Source organism: Rutidosis leptorrhynchoides, chromosome 6 (assembly GCF_046630445.1).
Source record: "Rutidosis leptorrhynchoides isolate AG116_Rl617_1_P2 chromosome 6, CSIRO_AGI_Rlap_v1, whole genome shotgun sequence".
NCBI classification, from domain to species: domain Eukaryota; kingdom Viridiplantae; phylum Streptophyta; class Magnoliopsida; order Asterales; family Asteraceae; genus Rutidosis; species Rutidosis leptorrhynchoides.
This window is the reverse complement of record NC_092338.1, coordinates 74,708,711-74,726,472: the sequence shown is the minus strand read 5'-3', so window position 1 is coordinate 74,726,472 and position 17,762 is coordinate 74,708,711. Positions and strand designations below refer to the sequence as shown.

General features: G+C 33.3%; 1 protein-coding gene and 1 pseudogene across 1 annotated transcript; both read right to left on the bottom strand.

Annotated features, from left to right (window-relative positions):
• Window positions 1-3,532: 3,532 nt before the first annotated feature.
• LOC139851644 (delta(12) fatty acid desaturase DES8.11-like) lies at window positions 3,533-5,001 on the bottom strand (annotated as a pseudogene).
• A 3,693-nt stretch (window positions 5,002-8,694) lies between these two features.
• On the bottom strand, window positions 8,695-17,097 carry LOC139851589 (protein phosphatase 2C and cyclic nucleotide-binding/kinase domain-containing protein). Its single transcript, XM_071840667.1, has 16 exons — window positions 16,888-17,097; window positions 15,454-16,591; window positions 14,699-14,830; window positions 14,376-14,609; window positions 14,165-14,290; window positions 13,601-13,663; window positions 13,400-13,482; window positions 13,081-13,312; window positions 12,339-12,652; window positions 11,957-12,044; window positions 11,802-11,868; window positions 10,595-10,872; window positions 10,399-10,464; window positions 9,564-9,685; window positions 9,317-9,473; window positions 8,695-9,197 (listed from the first exon to the last, which is right to left on the bottom strand). Exons 2-16 carry the CDS (start codon window positions 16,459-16,461, stop codon window positions 8,952-8,954), a joined length of 3,216 nt encoding a protein of 1,071 aa, XP_071696768.1. The 5' UTR covers window positions 16,462-16,591; window positions 16,888-17,097; the 3' UTR covers window positions 8,695-8,951.
• Between the last annotated feature and the right edge of the window lie 665 nt (window positions 17,098-17,762).

The window sequence follows — 17,762 nt, the reverse complement described above, 5'->3', positions numbered from 1 at the left end:
CCAGCATTATCAAGTCTCATCCTTTTTAATGGTGTAATCAGAATAATGTATTCTCAATTTAATAATTTGTGCAAGAAACTTTGCAAATGCCATATTACGGCTTGATAACACACAAATATGAGACCATCTGCTAGATGCGTCTATTAGAACCATGAAATATCAAAATGGTCCACATGATGGATGAATTGGTCCATATATATCCCCTTGAATTCTTTCAAGAAATATTGGTGATTCTTTCTCAATGTACTTTTCATTAATCACCATATGTGCTTTTCATTAATCACCATATGTGCTTTTTATTAATCACCATATGTGCTTCTCATTAATCATCATATGTGTTTTTCATTAATCACCATATGTGCTTTTCATCATATGCGCTTTTAATCATATGCGCTGCGCTTTTCATCATATGTGCTTTTCATCATATGCGCTTTTTATCATATGCGCTTTTAATCATATGCGATGCGCTTTTCATCATATGCGCTTTTAATTATATGCGCTTTTAATCATATGCGCTTTTCAGTGCTACATAGATATTTCTCATTATCTGTTATCATTTACTGATAATCATATCCATTATGATATATATATCAGAGAAACTTAATCAATTTCTCTTTGATTTTGAGAAAACACGGCATTGTTTATCAGAAAATTTGTACCATTTGGTAATATTAATTTTTACCTTTTCCGTTCCTTATATCAAGTTTGCAAGACCTGATATAGTATTTATAATTCCTTCATTTGATTTAAATCAATGAAATATTTCTCAGATCATAGTGTGTATGTTACCACTATCTATAATACATAGGTCTTTACCATTTAATTGATGATGTATTTCAGCAGGATTCATATAAAACTTCAAATAGTATAAGCAAATAATGAGTTATATTTCAGCAAGATAATCAAATTATATGACATGCAAACAAGTTACAATCTGAAGTACATAAAAGATAACACTTAATAAACATATGCGTTATGGTCTAAAACCATTTATTTATGAGTGATACATAACAAGCTAGGCATCTTAGAAAATTCAAACCATTCAAGTCTCAAGGTAGCTCAGGGTTTATTTAATCAATATTTTTCAATAGATTCACTCTCGTTTTCTTTTCTTTTGGAACTTATTTGTAGAGCTAAACAAGATGTTCATGTATTCAAGAAATACTAGACTGATGATCCACGTTACCAGATCATTAATAAGAATCTCCGAGATTCTTATAAGATCGTCTACTAACATCTTCAATTTTATTCTTTCATGGATCACCGTTATTTCTTGATAATTAATATCGTATCTATCTTTGAGTATTTTCCATAATACACTTGGATCTTCGATCATATAATATGTAGATTCTAAGGACTCGTCAATATGTTCGCTAAGAAAAATACTTGTTATTGCTTTCTCTTGTTCGGAACAATTGTTATTTTCATTCAGGGTTTCTAAAATACCGATTGATTCGAGATGTTTTTCTACATTCATAACCTATGTTAAGTAGTTGTTCCCACTTGATTCTAAAGTGGCAAATTTAAGCCTTTTCAAATTCGACATTTTCTATTATCAAAAAGATGAACAACATAAATTATAATCATACTCAACTTCTATTCATAGACAAATAATAAAATAAAATTAGAATCATTTTAAATTCATAAGTAGCAAACAACAAAATAATGGCATGATTACAAATGTTAAAATCACAAGAGCAGGATAGAATATAGGTTCACCCCGTGGTATATTAGCAACAATGATGATAGTTAGTATGACCAATACAATAGGAAAAATCATCCTTGTGTAAATCATCTTTACAAAAAAACTTTTTGAGAGTGGTAATCTGAGAAAATGAAGATTGATTTGTGAAAATGTGAAAACGGAGATGTTTATTTTATATTTGAAAAATATAGTCGTTGTAATGTCGTCAGTTGACGTTAACAACCGTTATGTATATATGACCGTTGTAACGTCGTTAGTTGACGTTAACGACTGTTATGTACTTGTTGTATTAATAATAATTTTAATAAAAGAATTTTATTAGTACAAATACGATTACTATAAATACATTTAGTATAAATACATTTAGTATAAATACGAAGATTAAGAGAATAAACATATTATGCATAAATAATAAATTTTAAGAATAAACATTAGTATGCATGAAATAAATAATGATTAATTGCATAAGTAATCATAAATGTTAGATAACATAAATATAAATGTTAGCGAAGTTAATAAGAGTTAGATTACAGAAATATAATTCATGCGGTATAACCTACCATATATAACTTAAATAACATAAATATAAATGTTAGTGAAGTTAATAAGAGTTAGATTACAGAAATATAATTCAGGCGGTATAACCGACCATATATAACTTAAATAACATAAATATAAATGTTAGTGAAGTTAATAGCATAAATATAAATGTTAGTGAAGTTAATAAAAGTTCGATTACATAAATATAATTCAGGCGGTATAACCGACCATATGTAACTTAAATAACATAAATATAAATGTTAGTGAAGTTAATAACATAAATATAAATGTTAGTGAAGTTAATAAAAGTTAGATTACATATATATAATTTTACTTATGATGATAATAATATTTACCTTACTAATAAATAATAGAAGATATCGTTAAAGAATTTCTTACCTTGATTAGTGACTTGTGCTTGCTTAGATAAACCTTAATTATACGGAGCACTTCGTGCTGATAACGTGTTATGATTTAGGAGTTTATGACTACTTTTAGAACCTGATTCTTGATTATAGACTATTAATAAAATTATAAGAGAATCAGAGAGAGTATATAGATGAGAGTATATCAGAAGATTGTATATTAGAAAGTGTGTTTTACAATCATACATGATGCATATTTATAGCATAAGAAAATACTGTACAATTAGGTGGTCATAAAATTTGCTGCCACTTTTGACTTTGAAAAAGGACATTTCACAACACAATTATAATATTATACTCTAAAATCGTTCCAAATACACTACTTACCCAAAAGTCAGAGGGGACAAGTGCCCCTTCCGGCCTCCATTAAGTTTTGCCGTTGGATTAGACTTTATATCATTGGAGCAATTATGTTGCATGATCACATTTTTAAGCTGGTGTAGGAGAACAATATTTGGGATATGTAGTTTGTTTAACTTTTATGTGTTGTTTCATACTTTAATTTTATCATTTTGCTTATGTGGATTTTGGATAAGTACTTTTGATTGAAGTTGTTTTTTTTGTTTAAAATACTCACTTTTTTATTGTTGGAGTGGAAACAATCACATTGAAATGCAAGATCATAACTCCTCATTCGTTATCGTACTTTCTATAGCAAATATAACTTCACTTAGAACTTCGACTGTGCTAAAGAACTTGACGAAATTTTTTTCAGTTTTTTACCAATATTTAGTGAAGAAATACTACTCATTCTTCCATTCTAATGCTATTGATTCATAGCATTTACGAAACTCATTTTTTTACATTTCTACACTTTCAAGACGTATACTACTAAAGTGTTTCGTCATAAACATGCTATCAACAAAAAATATTGTTGTACAAATATTAACAATTACAAAAGCTATTTTTTAGAGCTTCCGTGAAACGCACGGGCTCATAAAATCTAGTATAACAATAAATCAACTTAATTGATTAACTGCAATTATTACATATGCTCTCAACAAACTTGAGATTAACGGAATTTATACCTAGGTAAGATTACACCAAACAAACGATGTTATATAAATGCAATCAACTAGCATAGTAGCATAGGATTAGGAAACCAAAAATTTCTCACAATTTATGGTACCAATATACACCTTGGTTCTTGCTATCTTGATCTGGCTCAATATACATGCACTCCTTAGCCTCTCTCCACATTGCTTTAAATATTGGAGTCCTATCAATCTTGTAATATTCACCCAAAATCGGGTTGATCGCATCCCTGGCTTCCTTCGCATGATAATGCGGAATGTACGAGATCAAGTGATGTAACACGTGAGTGTGTGTTACGTCATGGAAGACTCTATTCAAGAAACCGAAATCTCTATCGATCGTAGATAAAGCTCCCTTGATCCATTTCCATTCGGTCGAATCATAATGAGGCAACGAGAGATGTGTGTGATGCAAATAAGTGATCAAAACGAAGAAAGCGTGCACACCGATTACAGGAATCACATACATAGACATCACCCAACTCAACCCTTTTGCTGCTACAAGAAGCCTAAGTGCATAAAAGACACCAATGATACCAAGATCCGATAGGAGAACTTGAATTCGTTCGCGCTCAGTGAAAATGGGACTCAGCGGATCAAAATGGTTCGCAAACCTTTCGTATTTCTTTCCGGAAACATTGGTTAAAAGGTATAAAGGGAAGCCAAGAGTTAACCTGAAGACCAAAGTGAAAACTCGACCGGGTGGATTGTTGAGGATTTTGGAATAAATCATGACTTTGGATTTACGTTTAGGAATGTAAACTTCATCGTTTCGAGTGAGTTTGTGTTGGCGTGATGACTACGATGGCTGTATTTCCATGAGAAATATGGCGTAAAAAGAGCAGAATGAAGAACGAATCCAACGATGTCATCGATCAACTGATAGTCACTAAAGGCATGATGACCACATTCGTGACCGATCACCCATAAACCGGTGAGAATACTTGCTTGACAAAACCAATAAACCGGCCACGCTAAGTAAGCGAAAGGAGCGGGGATAAGAGGGATGTATGTGTTTGCGAGGTAGTAGAAGACGTAAGTAATGATGAGATCATGAACAACGTAGTAAGATGAACGAATAACAGATCGTTCGAAACAGTGAGCGGGGATTGCTTTCTTGAGATCGCTTAGTGAGAATGGTGGATCGGTCGGGACACGTTTTAGGAGATCGTTTTCTTGATTCGATGAATCCGACATTCGACCACCTGCTCCCATGTTTCTTCAAGAAATGTATGAACAAAAAAGACTTGAGATACAAGAATAAGATTGAATGTTTATGTTTTGTTTTGTTGGTGAGTGTTTGTGATACCATGCTCATCAATGTGTGATATTTATAGATATATATACAAGGAGTCAAAGCAGCCGGCTAGCTAGTACAAAATGCATAATTTAATTAATTGATTTATTAACATGTCTTGCAACCACTTGGATTTTGTTTTGTTATGCAAATTGTTGGCTTAAGAAGACTGGAATTGGAGTGACTATATATGTATCAAGGAAAAGTCTAACATTATTCATGACTTAATTAACGATCACTATTGAGTCAAATATGATAGGCAACGATGTGTCCATCATGTACAATTACATAATGTTTTTGATTTTGAACTTGATTAATTATTCCATTCTATATGTTTTCGAAAGTAGATAGTTAAATTTAGACATTCAAAATCAAAAACATTATACCATAAGGAATATCATTTTTACATTATTTTTTATTCATTTTTTAGTTCTACCTTTTATTTTTTTACCTATCATTTTGTCGTACATGCATAAATTAAGGGTATAAAGAAACTTTATCTCATTACTTTTATCTATTTATCGTCATAGATAATTAATTTGGAATATTATAAAATAGATTAGTAAACAATAAATTTGAGACGAAAGAAGTAGCAGTATTCTTAGAAAAGAGTAATATGATATTTCTAGAGATGTTAGGGTTGATGGAGTAAGTGGAAAAACTTGAGTGACAAATGCCTTCTAAAGGATCTGTAAGAGCTAAAATGGTTATTATTGTTTTACAGGTATTAAGAGCGTATGGAGTGGTGAGTGAATTTTTTAGTATTATTACAGATATTAAGAGCATATGGAGTGGTGATTAAGATTTTAAGTATTTTTTTACTGTAGTATGTTAATATATTAAATAACATGTGAGTGTTTCCTTTAGTGATTCTAAATAAAATATAACAACACTATTTTAAATTAGTAATTAAATTAATATTAATATACTTTTAAAATGCAATCTTCAATTTATTTATTAAATTTTCTATCTTATTATTGTACATGTGCATATATAATTAAAATATTTAAATACAATTTGCGGAGTATAGAATTATATAGTCTTTAACTAACAAGTGTAGGATCTGTTTTGAATTAGCATTATATTTTAGAATCTAAACTATTTTTTGAATGAATTAGAATCCAAACTATAAATAATAAGTTTTGTTAATCTATTTTATAAGTGGTTCTGCCTACTTATAGAGCGTTTCTAACCACTTGATTGCCTCCTTTGTTGTCATTCCTTCACTGTTTGCCAGAAATTATTGCTGGTCACCAAAAAAATTTCCTTCCAGTCTTCTTAAATTTACTGTCAGTTTACTGAAACCGTGCCGGCTGTTTTCAACCAAACATACTTTTCAGTTTTGCCATTAACTGTGTTTCCACATTCTATGAGATCATCTTTGCCATCAGATTTGTTTCGCCTGAGATGCACTTCCTTTGCTTGTTTCTCTAACCGTTTGATTTGTTAATTTGAAGTTTAACTTTCTTGTCTTAACTGAAGATGGTTCCAACTAGGGATGACAATGGATGTTTCATTCATGAAAATTCACCCGATCTGATTCATATATAATGGATATGGATGCTGTAATTGGACGATTAACGGATATGAATATGGATATGGATACGGATGATCTAAATATTTCGCGAATCATATATGAATGACAATTTATCATCCATGTATATATCTATTATCACCCGAAATACATCTATATATATACATATATACGTGCTAAAATATATGCAAATACATCTACATATCGATATACACATACATATAACCTACAAATTCGTAAACTATTAACGAAAATAACGGTTGTAATAGTCACAATTATTAAATTGTTGCTAACAATATTCAAAGTTACATAATTAGATTACTTTAAACGTATGTTTACTTATATTATAACGTATTTTGTTCAATAAAATTCACAATCGACGATAAATTACAATCAAAATATTTGTAACAAATCAAAAACATAAAGAGTAAATATTTACATTTGTTATAATCTATATTAAATTGATATAATCGTCGTTATATTAACATTTCATTTGATATCCGATGGATATCCATTAACCCACTTAATTCATCAGATATAGATATTGACGGATGAACTGAAGTTAAATGGATATGGAAATGAGCAAAAATTAAATGAATATGGATCTGGATATGGCATCATCCGATCCATTGTCATCCCTAGTTCCAACTGATGATTATCATTCCTTTCAAGCGTATTTTCTTCCTCGTGAGCTTCTGTGAATTTGATTTCACACTTGTTCCCAATTCTGTGGTAATTGGAGTTTCCTAAGTTTTATCCACTTGCTCAGATTCATACGTTCTTTTCTTCATCGCCGAACTGCTCTTTGAGATCGCTGAATTGTTCTTATCTTCAGATAGTGCCATATGATTATACCTAATTTCTCAGAAACAGATTTATGTGCTAAATTTTAGGGAAAATGGATTGATCGATTGTTTTATCTCCGACAATCGTGCAAACTCGATCGAAATCTGGAAATTCGCGAGGGTGTAAGACAATCAATCGAATTAATCTACTCGATAAGATCGAGTAATTAATATAAAAGGAAGATTAAACTTTGATGATGAACGTAGTTCAATCGATTTGTGAGTAAACTTGTATATGAGTTATGAATTTGGCAAAGTGTAAGTTTACAGTAGGTGTCCTTGTATCATGTAAATATCCCAAGGGGTGTGTTTAAAGGCGGGAAAGTTAGTTATTGGAATGGGTTCTGTGGCACACGTACCATATGTGAGATAACAAACTTTCCGAAATAGTCGGGCTGACGTGACACACAGATGCTCCCCTCATGTGCTACTGCCTAGATATTTTGGGACACGTGTGCCGGCTGCAGAGTAACACACACGATCTTGTCCAGACTAAAGGGGCTTATGTGTGAACACGACCTATATTGTTTAAGTGTTTCTTCTCGACAACTCTTATCCGTCTTATCCTTTACTGTTTATATTATTGTTATTATACCTTGCACCTTTCTATCCCACATCTCTTAGATGTTGCCGGCCCTTTTTACCTCTTCACGACCCTTCTTCAATTACCTTCAATGTCTTTTCTCTGTACATAATTATCATTCCCTGTACTGGCAATATTCAAGATCCTTGCCGGTCACGGTGTTATCGTGAACACTTATTTTATATTAAATAAATGTATCATTCTGGATAAGAATTGTAGGACGTATCATTAGCGTGCAACGTAATAGCTCATAAAATTAGTTATACAAATATATCTTCTTCCTTGGAGCAAGTAGTATCAACATTCATTTTAACTCGAAGCTAAAAGAGAAACACCTTAAATCTCTGTGACTATCCATTTCGTCAACGTGGGTTTGAAAACAAACAAGAAAAACCTATAGTAATAATTTAAGTTCACCGTCGTCGGAAAACTAACACCGAAAAAACGTCAGCCACATATGCCGGAGTAGTAAAGGTGAGAAATAGAAACATATGAGACATCACATAAAGAACCCTAGAAAATGTAATCCTTCATATCTGCAAATTGTGAATGATTATTGAACTGTTTCTTAAAAAAAAAAAAAAAAAAAAAAAACTGGCGAGCGATTAGTATCATGGTTGCCAGTTATAATATCAGTTGTCTAATTAATCATATTTTCCCATTCCCATTCCCATTCCCATTCCCAACCCAATTTTGAAATACTACAATTTTATTACAGTAGACAAACAAGATGAACAAAATCCATATTATACATTAATCTTCAAAAATATATTTTCAGAAAGAAAACTTGATTCAAAAGCGCTCTGATGATGCGCACACACATTATACACCTATATTTACATACAAGTTCAAAAAAGAATTGAATATCAGTACACCTCTGTATAGTGTTTCTCAACAACATTTACGCAAAATTAATGCGAAGAAGAAGAAGACGACGACCCGTTGAGCTTGACCCAAAATAGTACACATGAGGTCGTGGCTGTACTTTCTACCAGTCATCGAGCCATTCAGGTGTGTTGAGATCGGCAATGTCTTCACTACCCAAAACTACTGGTTCCGAGGAGTCAGCGGGCCGAGTTTCAAGATATTGATCTATACGGGTCAGAATCACCTGTGGGACGGTGCAGGTACCATTTTTTACACTTTCCCAGTTGACACCTTCAAACCATTTATGACTTTTAATGGAGTCAACGCCTTTGCTTCCAAGTCTTTCGTTTTCATCCACTTCTAGCAACTTGGTGACCGAAAAGAACAAAGTTGTTAGATTGGCTGTTTCTATATAGTTGACTTTGTGAGGTCAAAATAGGGGTCAAAATATCGGATTTGAAGTCTCGGGAGAATAGGCGTGCATACCTTTGTAATGAGATCGACAACTTCGGGACTGAATGTTTCGGGGAGAGTTAGTTGTCCTTTGGCAATTTTTGCAAACGTATCGAGTTCGTTTTCTCGCCATGAACCGAATGGCATTTCACTTTGCAACATGAAGTAGATCAACACTCCCAACGCCCACCTGTAAATTATGTGTTAATTCATTTTCATCATTGACTTTTTTTTTTTTTTTTTACAATTTAGAACTTGTTCGGGATGGAGTAATTATTACCAGTCAGCAGCAAAAGCATGGCCTTTTCCTTGGACTATTTCTGGAGCTAATGAGTCCACCATTCCACATATCGTAAACGTTCTCTCACTCGTTAACTTCTTTCCAAATCTGAAATCGACTAGCTACAATACAATACAAGACATAAACAGAATTGAATTGGATGACTATTAAAAATTTTATAGTATTTCAATAAATTAGTCTTGGATGTAGCAATATCAATATACTTATGAAAAGATCAATACGGGCTATCCTTCATCTCTAACGAGTTAGGGTCAAAGGAGCTGAAGTAGCCGAAAGTATGTGTATAGTGTATAATTCATCCTAAATTGTGTTTGTTTAAAAAAAACTATTACTTTTAATCTTTTAACCATCTATGACACACTATTAAAATTGAATTTTAGCTCAACTGGTAGTGGTCTGCCTCTCTTCAGGAGTTCAACTCCGCTGGGCTGCAACATTGCACTCAATGTTATCCCAATGTTATCCCTGACCTGAAGTATCCACCCAGGTCGTCTTTCACTTGGTGCGGGGGCAGCGAGGAGGTGGGTTTTACCAGCCATGCCCTCGGATTGGTCCGGGTTTCCTCCATGACAGTAGTTGGGGCGGGTTATGCAACTATGGGAGATGAACGCGTTGGTGGTTTAGTCTCCCTGAGTGATCCCAAACTGATGTCCAAAGAAAAAAAAAATTGGATAAAAAATGTTGACCCAACACAATCCAACCCAACCCAACTCGAGTACTACCAAAAGTAAACCATTATGACCATGTTAACCAAACCGCCCAATTAGCCACACCTCAAGTTTTGTAAGTGGTTTTACGTTAACAAGAAAGATACCTGGATATGTCCTGTTTGAGAAAACATTAGAATTTCTGGTGACACGCCTCTGTATAGAACGCCAGCCTAAATCAAACCAAATTAATTAATTAAAAATAATAAAATACAAACTATTTAATGAATAGTGTTTTTTTTTTAAGCATAGAATAATTATACACAAATATCTTAACCTAAATTTACAGGGGGTGAATCTGACCTTGTGTAATTCTTCCAAGGCTACTACTACAGAGGCAGCACAAAAACAAGCAGACGGCTCATCAAGTGGAGAATTAAGTATGGAAGCTATCGGACACGAAATGAGTGTGTTTAACAGTATGCCGGCATGCGTTTGATCAGCACACGTGCGTACAACTTGTGGGACCCCAGGCAAGCCACATATGTCGGTAATTAGTTTCTTCTCCTTAAGGACCTGTTCTTCCTTCCCAAGTTTCTTCATCTTTTGCTTTGAAAATCTTTTCAAGCTAAATAAATGTTCTGATTGATGGAAAAACACATTTATAAATGTATGTTAGTATGGTACTAATATTTATTAAAAAAAACATTTTTGATGTATAATGTCATTGATGAGATGCTAGATATCATGTTCGTTTTGCACAATTTCACACTTTTAAAATGTGGATCCTATTTAGAGAATTTCAGCCCATTTAGAGCCCAAGATCAAACCCACAAAATGAAGATGGAGGAAGATAAAACGAAACAAAAAATAATGTAAGAAATTTATTAAAAACTTCAATAATTAGTTCTCAACTGTTCTCCTTTGTTAAGATTGAAAACTCATGTTTTCTAAACTCGAATGAAAACATTTGAACACGTTTTCGAAATTTTACATAGCTTGTTAGAGATAAAAACACATCAGAGTATTTAGGAAAATGAAGATTAAATAAAAGATATTTTCTGCAACAAAACACACCATTAGGTTTTTTCATATGTGGAGTTATTGTTAAACATATTAGATTAGGCCCATGTTAGACATATTAGATTAGGCCCAAGTCCAACTTGTGGGCTTGGGCCTAATCTAATATGAGTTATATGGTGACCTTCAAAGATCAAATTAATGTTTCTTAATATGGCAACATGATGAAAGTTTAGGGAAAATATCAACGTGATTAAAGTTACTGTCAACTCAACTCTTACATGGTCATTTCGACATCGTAAACTGTCGGAATACCTTAAAATAATAAAAAAAAACTTTTAAAGCTTTTGAGGGTTCTTATTGATGTATTCGAAAGTTAAATGCATTTTTTGGAATAAAAAAGTATATTTACCTGTTATAGATGTCGTACCACAGTTGATTACAAGGTATGCAGTTAAGTAATTAACCCATAAATGTACCCCATCTTTTTACGTTATAAGTCAACTTCATTTTAAAAAATAATAGAAAAAAAGATTATACAAGTACAAACCTGAATCTTTTGGTTGTACAAGCCCAATCTCACAGCAGTCGGTAGAATACAAACATGTTTTCCATTCCTAAACAATTACATACATTAAATCACACCCTTGATTTCAAGAACGAACACACACTATAGAAAAGAATTAAAATATGCAATTTCCATACCAAATCAGAAAGCTGAACTTTTGAGAGCGAATACGTATCAATACTTCTGACAGGCTCCCGTGGAAAGTCACTGGATGTTTCTCTTGACCTAAATAAATGATTTAAATGAAGAATCATACATGTAAAAAACATCTTCTTGACAAAAATATATATATCAAAGAATATATTAATAGTATATAGATACTTCACAAAGTGACAAACAAAAAAAATCTATTTCAATTCCATATTGTTAGAAGTCTATACTTGCAATGAAACATTTAGGGCAACAAATGTTTTGGGTGGCCCAACCCATTTGGAACCAAAACAATATTCACCTATTATGGCCCAACCCATTTTGCCACCTTAATTTGTATGTAAGTTTATCAATTGTGAAGTAAAGTACCTGTACTCGTCTTGTAAGATCTTTGGCAAAGGACCGATAACCGATTCAAATTTTTCTTTGGTTAAAACGGCACATACCACATCCTCTAACGCAACCACGTGTAAAGAATCGATGCATTCACCGAGAAGTGTCCATTCACCAAAATAACTTCCCTCGCTCTTCTCCATTGAAAGCTCGGTACCACTTTGCATATCATCATCTAGTTTTTGACTATCAGACATGAGACTCGTAGCATTTTGACTACTAATATATGAGTCAAACGTTATCCTGACTTGTCCCTTTTGGATCATGTATAGTCCCGAAAGAATATTACCCTACAAATACGCATACTTTATATATAAGATTTAGTATAAATGTCAGTGAATGGATATTTTGTGGTGGGATCATAATGCATACGTCAGACATACTGGGTTGCAGGTCAAAACAGCTAATATATTATGGGTTAAAATGCGTAGATCCGAGACACCTGTCCAAATCATTTTAAGTTTTTTGTAAAAAAATTAGCATGCTCACGATAATTACAAAGATTAATTTGTTGACATTAATCAGAATGTCAGATTAAATTGCTTTAGAATGTTTTATGCATTAAAATACACCTTGGATGACTTCTGAAATGTTCCCTTGTTTAGCCAATTTTTATTATATTGACCTTTTAGATATCAAACAAAACCTGGATCAACCCATTTATAGTTATAATGGGTCAAAATTGCCCCCTCTAGGTACATGTTTGAACAGGTTTTACCTTATCAACTATAATTTGTCCACTAGAGAATGAAACTTCAGAAAGAGCATCAGCGATGAGACTGAGTTGTAAAATTGTTAACCGTGAGAGAAGATCAACGGAGCGGAGTAACTTTAATGACGATAAATTTGAAAACTCTGACGTGAGAATTCCTCGAAAATCTTCTCTTCGTAGGGCCCACAGGGTCCCATTGGTCACAGCACGAACAGAAGCTTGTAACGGCTTATTATACCTATAATGAAGCATAAAAAGTAACCTAGATTTAAAAGCGAGAACACTTATAATCATAGAAACTAGACCACATTCAATGGTGACTTACATTAGTGCCAGCTCACCAAAAGATGATAGTTTATCGGCTGTATAGCGTTGTAAGATCCTTGCAACCGCTCCATTTGTCTCTTCCTGTTGACGGTTATATTATTAAAGTTTATTCTATATCTTTATCAAAAATCAGAACACGTAAAAATACTCGGTTCTTAGATAGGTATAACAAGATATGAATCTAAAAAGGTGACATCACCTGTGTTGCGAAGACCTCAAATTCACCACTTCCAACTACATAAAAACAATCACCCTCTCCACCCTGCAAGATAGGAGACCGTTAAACTTGCCTCTCCAATTAAAGTATTATTAACGATCTAACTATATATTTTATATATGATATGATATAATGTTGTGTGAGGCGTGCGTGCGTGAAAGAAAGTCATAATTAAATAAGAGTATTCAATTTCAACCGTGAGATTAATATTTAAAATCATAATCTCACCATTGATTTGGGTGATTATGTCATATTTGTCTCTTTTATTTTTAAACCACTGATTGATTTGAATTCCAACCAACACATTATTTGTCTCGTAATTAAGGAGTATTTGTCTCCCTCCAAATTAGTTATTTGTCTCCCTCCAAATTAGTTATTTGTCTCCCTCCTAACTAATTATTAATTATTATTTATTACGGAGTACTAAATAGTACTAATTACTTCCTAGAGTAATTTTTAATAATTTAATTTTAACATTAATCCACGATGTTGCAGGTTATAAACTACTGGTAACAATAATACAATAATATTAACAATAACAATTACCTGTTGAACAACAGTATCCCCTGCCTGAACTTCAACTCTTTTCATGCAGTCCAACAAAACATGACATTGGGAGTCGGTAAGCTTTCTAAAAAGAAAATGATCATGCAAAGCTCGTTCAATATGCGCCTGTTAATACCGAAAATCATATAATCACAATCAGCAAGTTATAAAGTTCTGCTAATTGAAAACTCAAAAATTAATGGAAGTTTACTTCTTCTTCCCAAGTTTTTCTATGGCCTGGAGATGGAGGGACCCACAATTGTCCATTCTCTAAAGAATTTTCAATTGCTCGGAGACGGGTTTTTGATATATCGGTCCTTACTCGCTGGTTTTTAGCATTCCAGCTCATCGTTGTAGGGGACTCCGATCCTGACGTTTCTACGACTTGCGGTATCGGGGGTCGTAACGCACTTCCTGAAATGGCTGCATGACCAACTGTAGCCGCCTATAAGAACGTAAATCAAAATAACTCGTAAATGGAAAACTAATTAACTCGATCAGATCGATATGCTTGATTTTAACGAGGTAGCTTACACCAGTCAATCCACTTATCTGGACCACTATCACCGTAATATCATCCGTTCGAGTCTCGAACTGCAACCAAAGCCGATAAGATTCGGCTACAATGGCAGCACAAGCATCTCGGGGATCATTATAGTTTAAAACCTATAACAGGATATACAATGTTAGATTGATGAATTTATTAAAATTTTGATATACTATTGATAAATTCAATATAGGAAACCTAGTAATTTGTATCCAGAAACTATATTTAAGTGAAACCTATACAGAGATGCTATTGAATCCCAATGTAGTAAACCCGCAAAATTATCAAAGATATTTGAGTATTTTCTTATAGAAATACACTTTTTAAGTTAAAAGATGCAATTTTCACTCATGTCAAATAGGTTAAAACTTCAAACAGTACTATATTAAGACATTTATACTACCATATACACATAACACATGTATCTAGTATCGTACGTTAAATCAAATCACTGGATCCTCATTAAATGCTGACATCTCTAGATCATGGTAACATGTTATTTTTTCACCAAAAAACATGATTAAAACATGCAATTCATTGAATTGATTGGATTTTCCCTTAGGTCTGTCGTTAATGTACTTTATCTCATTGTACATAGTGGTCACCAATTATTTTTTGACTGGTGGTAATCAAATGTACAGTGATACAATGCACGTTACCGACAGCCCTAAGGGCTTTCTAATATCTACATTTGTGTGTATGTATATAATGTAATAGTTTTAATATAAATAGGATACCGTACCATGTCAACCACTGCTTGACTCGAAAGAAACTCAAATACCCCATCACTAGCAATCACAAAAAACAAATGCTCCGGTCTAAGCTCCAACGCAACAATTTCCGGATTCGCAACAACACCGATCGTCTCAGCAATCGAATCACCAATACTTCTAGTAAAAGCAGTACCCGGGTACATCCCATTTGGGACCCACAACCTCGGTGGATCACCATCATCGGCTTCTTCAGTACCCCAACACTGCACATCTGGATTTTTCAAACCTTCAATCTGATCTAAAGTTAAAACCCTCGCACCACAAATTTTCACTCTTTCGAGCTCATCGTCTCTAAACGGCGTTTGATCTATAGACAAATCAACCGCCACAATATCGGTCCCACGTCTTTCTGCCACCACCGCTCGTGAATCACCAGAATTGGCTACATAAAGTGTCTTCCCGCGAACCAATACGGTTATAGCAGTTGTCCCGCTCATACTATCGTCTATATTAACGTCAGCATGTAACTGGGAATTTGTACTCATAAAAGCAGAATGACATGCCTCAACGGGGTCGATATGAAACCGGCTGTTTCTAAGCAGATTTTCACATAACTTTTGCTTTACAAACTGCGAACATTGAGCTCCATATTCACCATGTCCATCAAACACCCCGAAGAAATGGTCACTAGGGTTCGACCCAAATGGCGTGTGAATACAAAAACTATCTTGATTAGCTTTATCAAGTGCATCAGGGTAGTATCCCCTTTGCGACAGATACGAGTATTGCAGTCTATAGTTTCCGTTTGGAACGACGACAACCCTAGAACCATCAGGAGGTAAAAACTGCGACGAAACCCTACGTAACCTAGTTATACCGACTTCCGGGTTCTGATTCGTGTCACCATCATCATCTTTATTAGGTGAAAAGACACCAATTTCAGATGAATTTACATGATCAGTTTCTTTGTGTTTAGCATCTCTAGGAGCACATATATCACCAATACAGTTACAATCAATTGAATAAACACAGCCCATTACTTACTGCAAACAAGTACCCACCAAAGACCCTTGTTCAAAAATTCGATTTTTAACACTCATGATGGATGTAAGGAGAGATAAAGTTCCCCCAACTTTAAAGTTCTTCACTTGATGACTAATTATGTCTCTACAGTACAAACCCACAATTAAACAAATAAAAAAATGCAAAAGAAACAATCAAAACAGAATCTTTACAAAACCCATGTCAAAATCTTTAATTAATTAAACCCAAAAAAGGAAAAAATCAAAACTTTAACCAAACCCCCTTAACAAGTCATACTTACTAATCAAATTACTAATTATAATTTATAATAATTGATAAAAACAAACAACCCATAACCTAAAAATGCTTATAGATAGATACAGTTATGATCTATACTGCTATGCATATAATTGATTTGTTAGAGAGACATGTATACCTACCTGTAAATGAAGATAAAAAAGAAGAAGCTGACAATTAAATCCAGCTGGGTTTTGAAGAAAGATGAAAAATTTGAAATGGGGTTGGTTTGTTTGTTTGTTAGTTGTTGTTTAATGTTTAATGTTTATGCAAAGTAATTTGAGAGAATGAATGAATGGGCTTTTGGGTATGGATGTGATGGTGATGCATGTGATGGTGTGGAGAGACTGTGTTCTCAGCTTTTTAGATATACACACACTTGCATTTTCATTCAATTTGGGGGATTTTGTTCACGCTCTTTGTTATCATCACGCGCCGCCCCTTCAAGTGATTATACTACGTATTAATTAATATTAATAATTTCTAATTTATAATTAAAATTAAATTATAGGTGTAGTAAATAAAGTATCTTTCATTGTTAGTTCTGTTTTAATGCAGTGGTTTCATCATTAAATTGTTAGATGCGATATTTTTTTTTTTTTTTTTTTTTTTTTTGGGAAAGGCAAACTCACACACATCTAAATCTAACTCGAATATATACACCACGAATTGTCCTAAACAGGACTCGAACCCTCAACCTCAAGGTTGTAAGGGTGACCTCGATATCGCCAAGCCATTGGCTCTTTGGTGTTAGATGAGATATTTAATAACAATAATCTAGATTATGTTCCGACCCGAATTAGTTGTTCGTGTGATTAAGTGGGACATGTAGAGGAGGAGAGGTTATATGATTTACACGTAGTATACTTTATGAGAAGATTATGTGTTTTGCTAGATACAAGACGATCGTGTATGATTTTTTATATAAAAAAGTGCTCTTAGGCTAATTGGAATATATTCAAACGTCTAATAAAACTTTTGTTAATTATGTTAAAGTTATTGATTATTGATGAATGTT

What these genes read in the sequence shown, in the direction of transcription:
- LOC139851589 (XM_071840667.1), bottom strand. Translation starts at nt 16,461, where the DNA reads ATGGGCTGTGTTTATTCAATTGATTGTAACTGTATTGGTGATATATGT. An exon ending in TTGAGGTCTTCGCAACACAG is followed by an intron (nt 13,483 to 13,600) that starts GTGATGTCACCT and finishes AACCGTCAACAG; the next exon opens with GAAGAGACAAATGGAGCGGT. An exon ending in CTCAAACAGGACATATCCAG is followed by an intron (nt 9,686 to 10,398) that starts GTATCTTTCTTG and finishes ATTGTATTGTAG; the next exon opens with CTAGTCGATTTCAGATTTGG.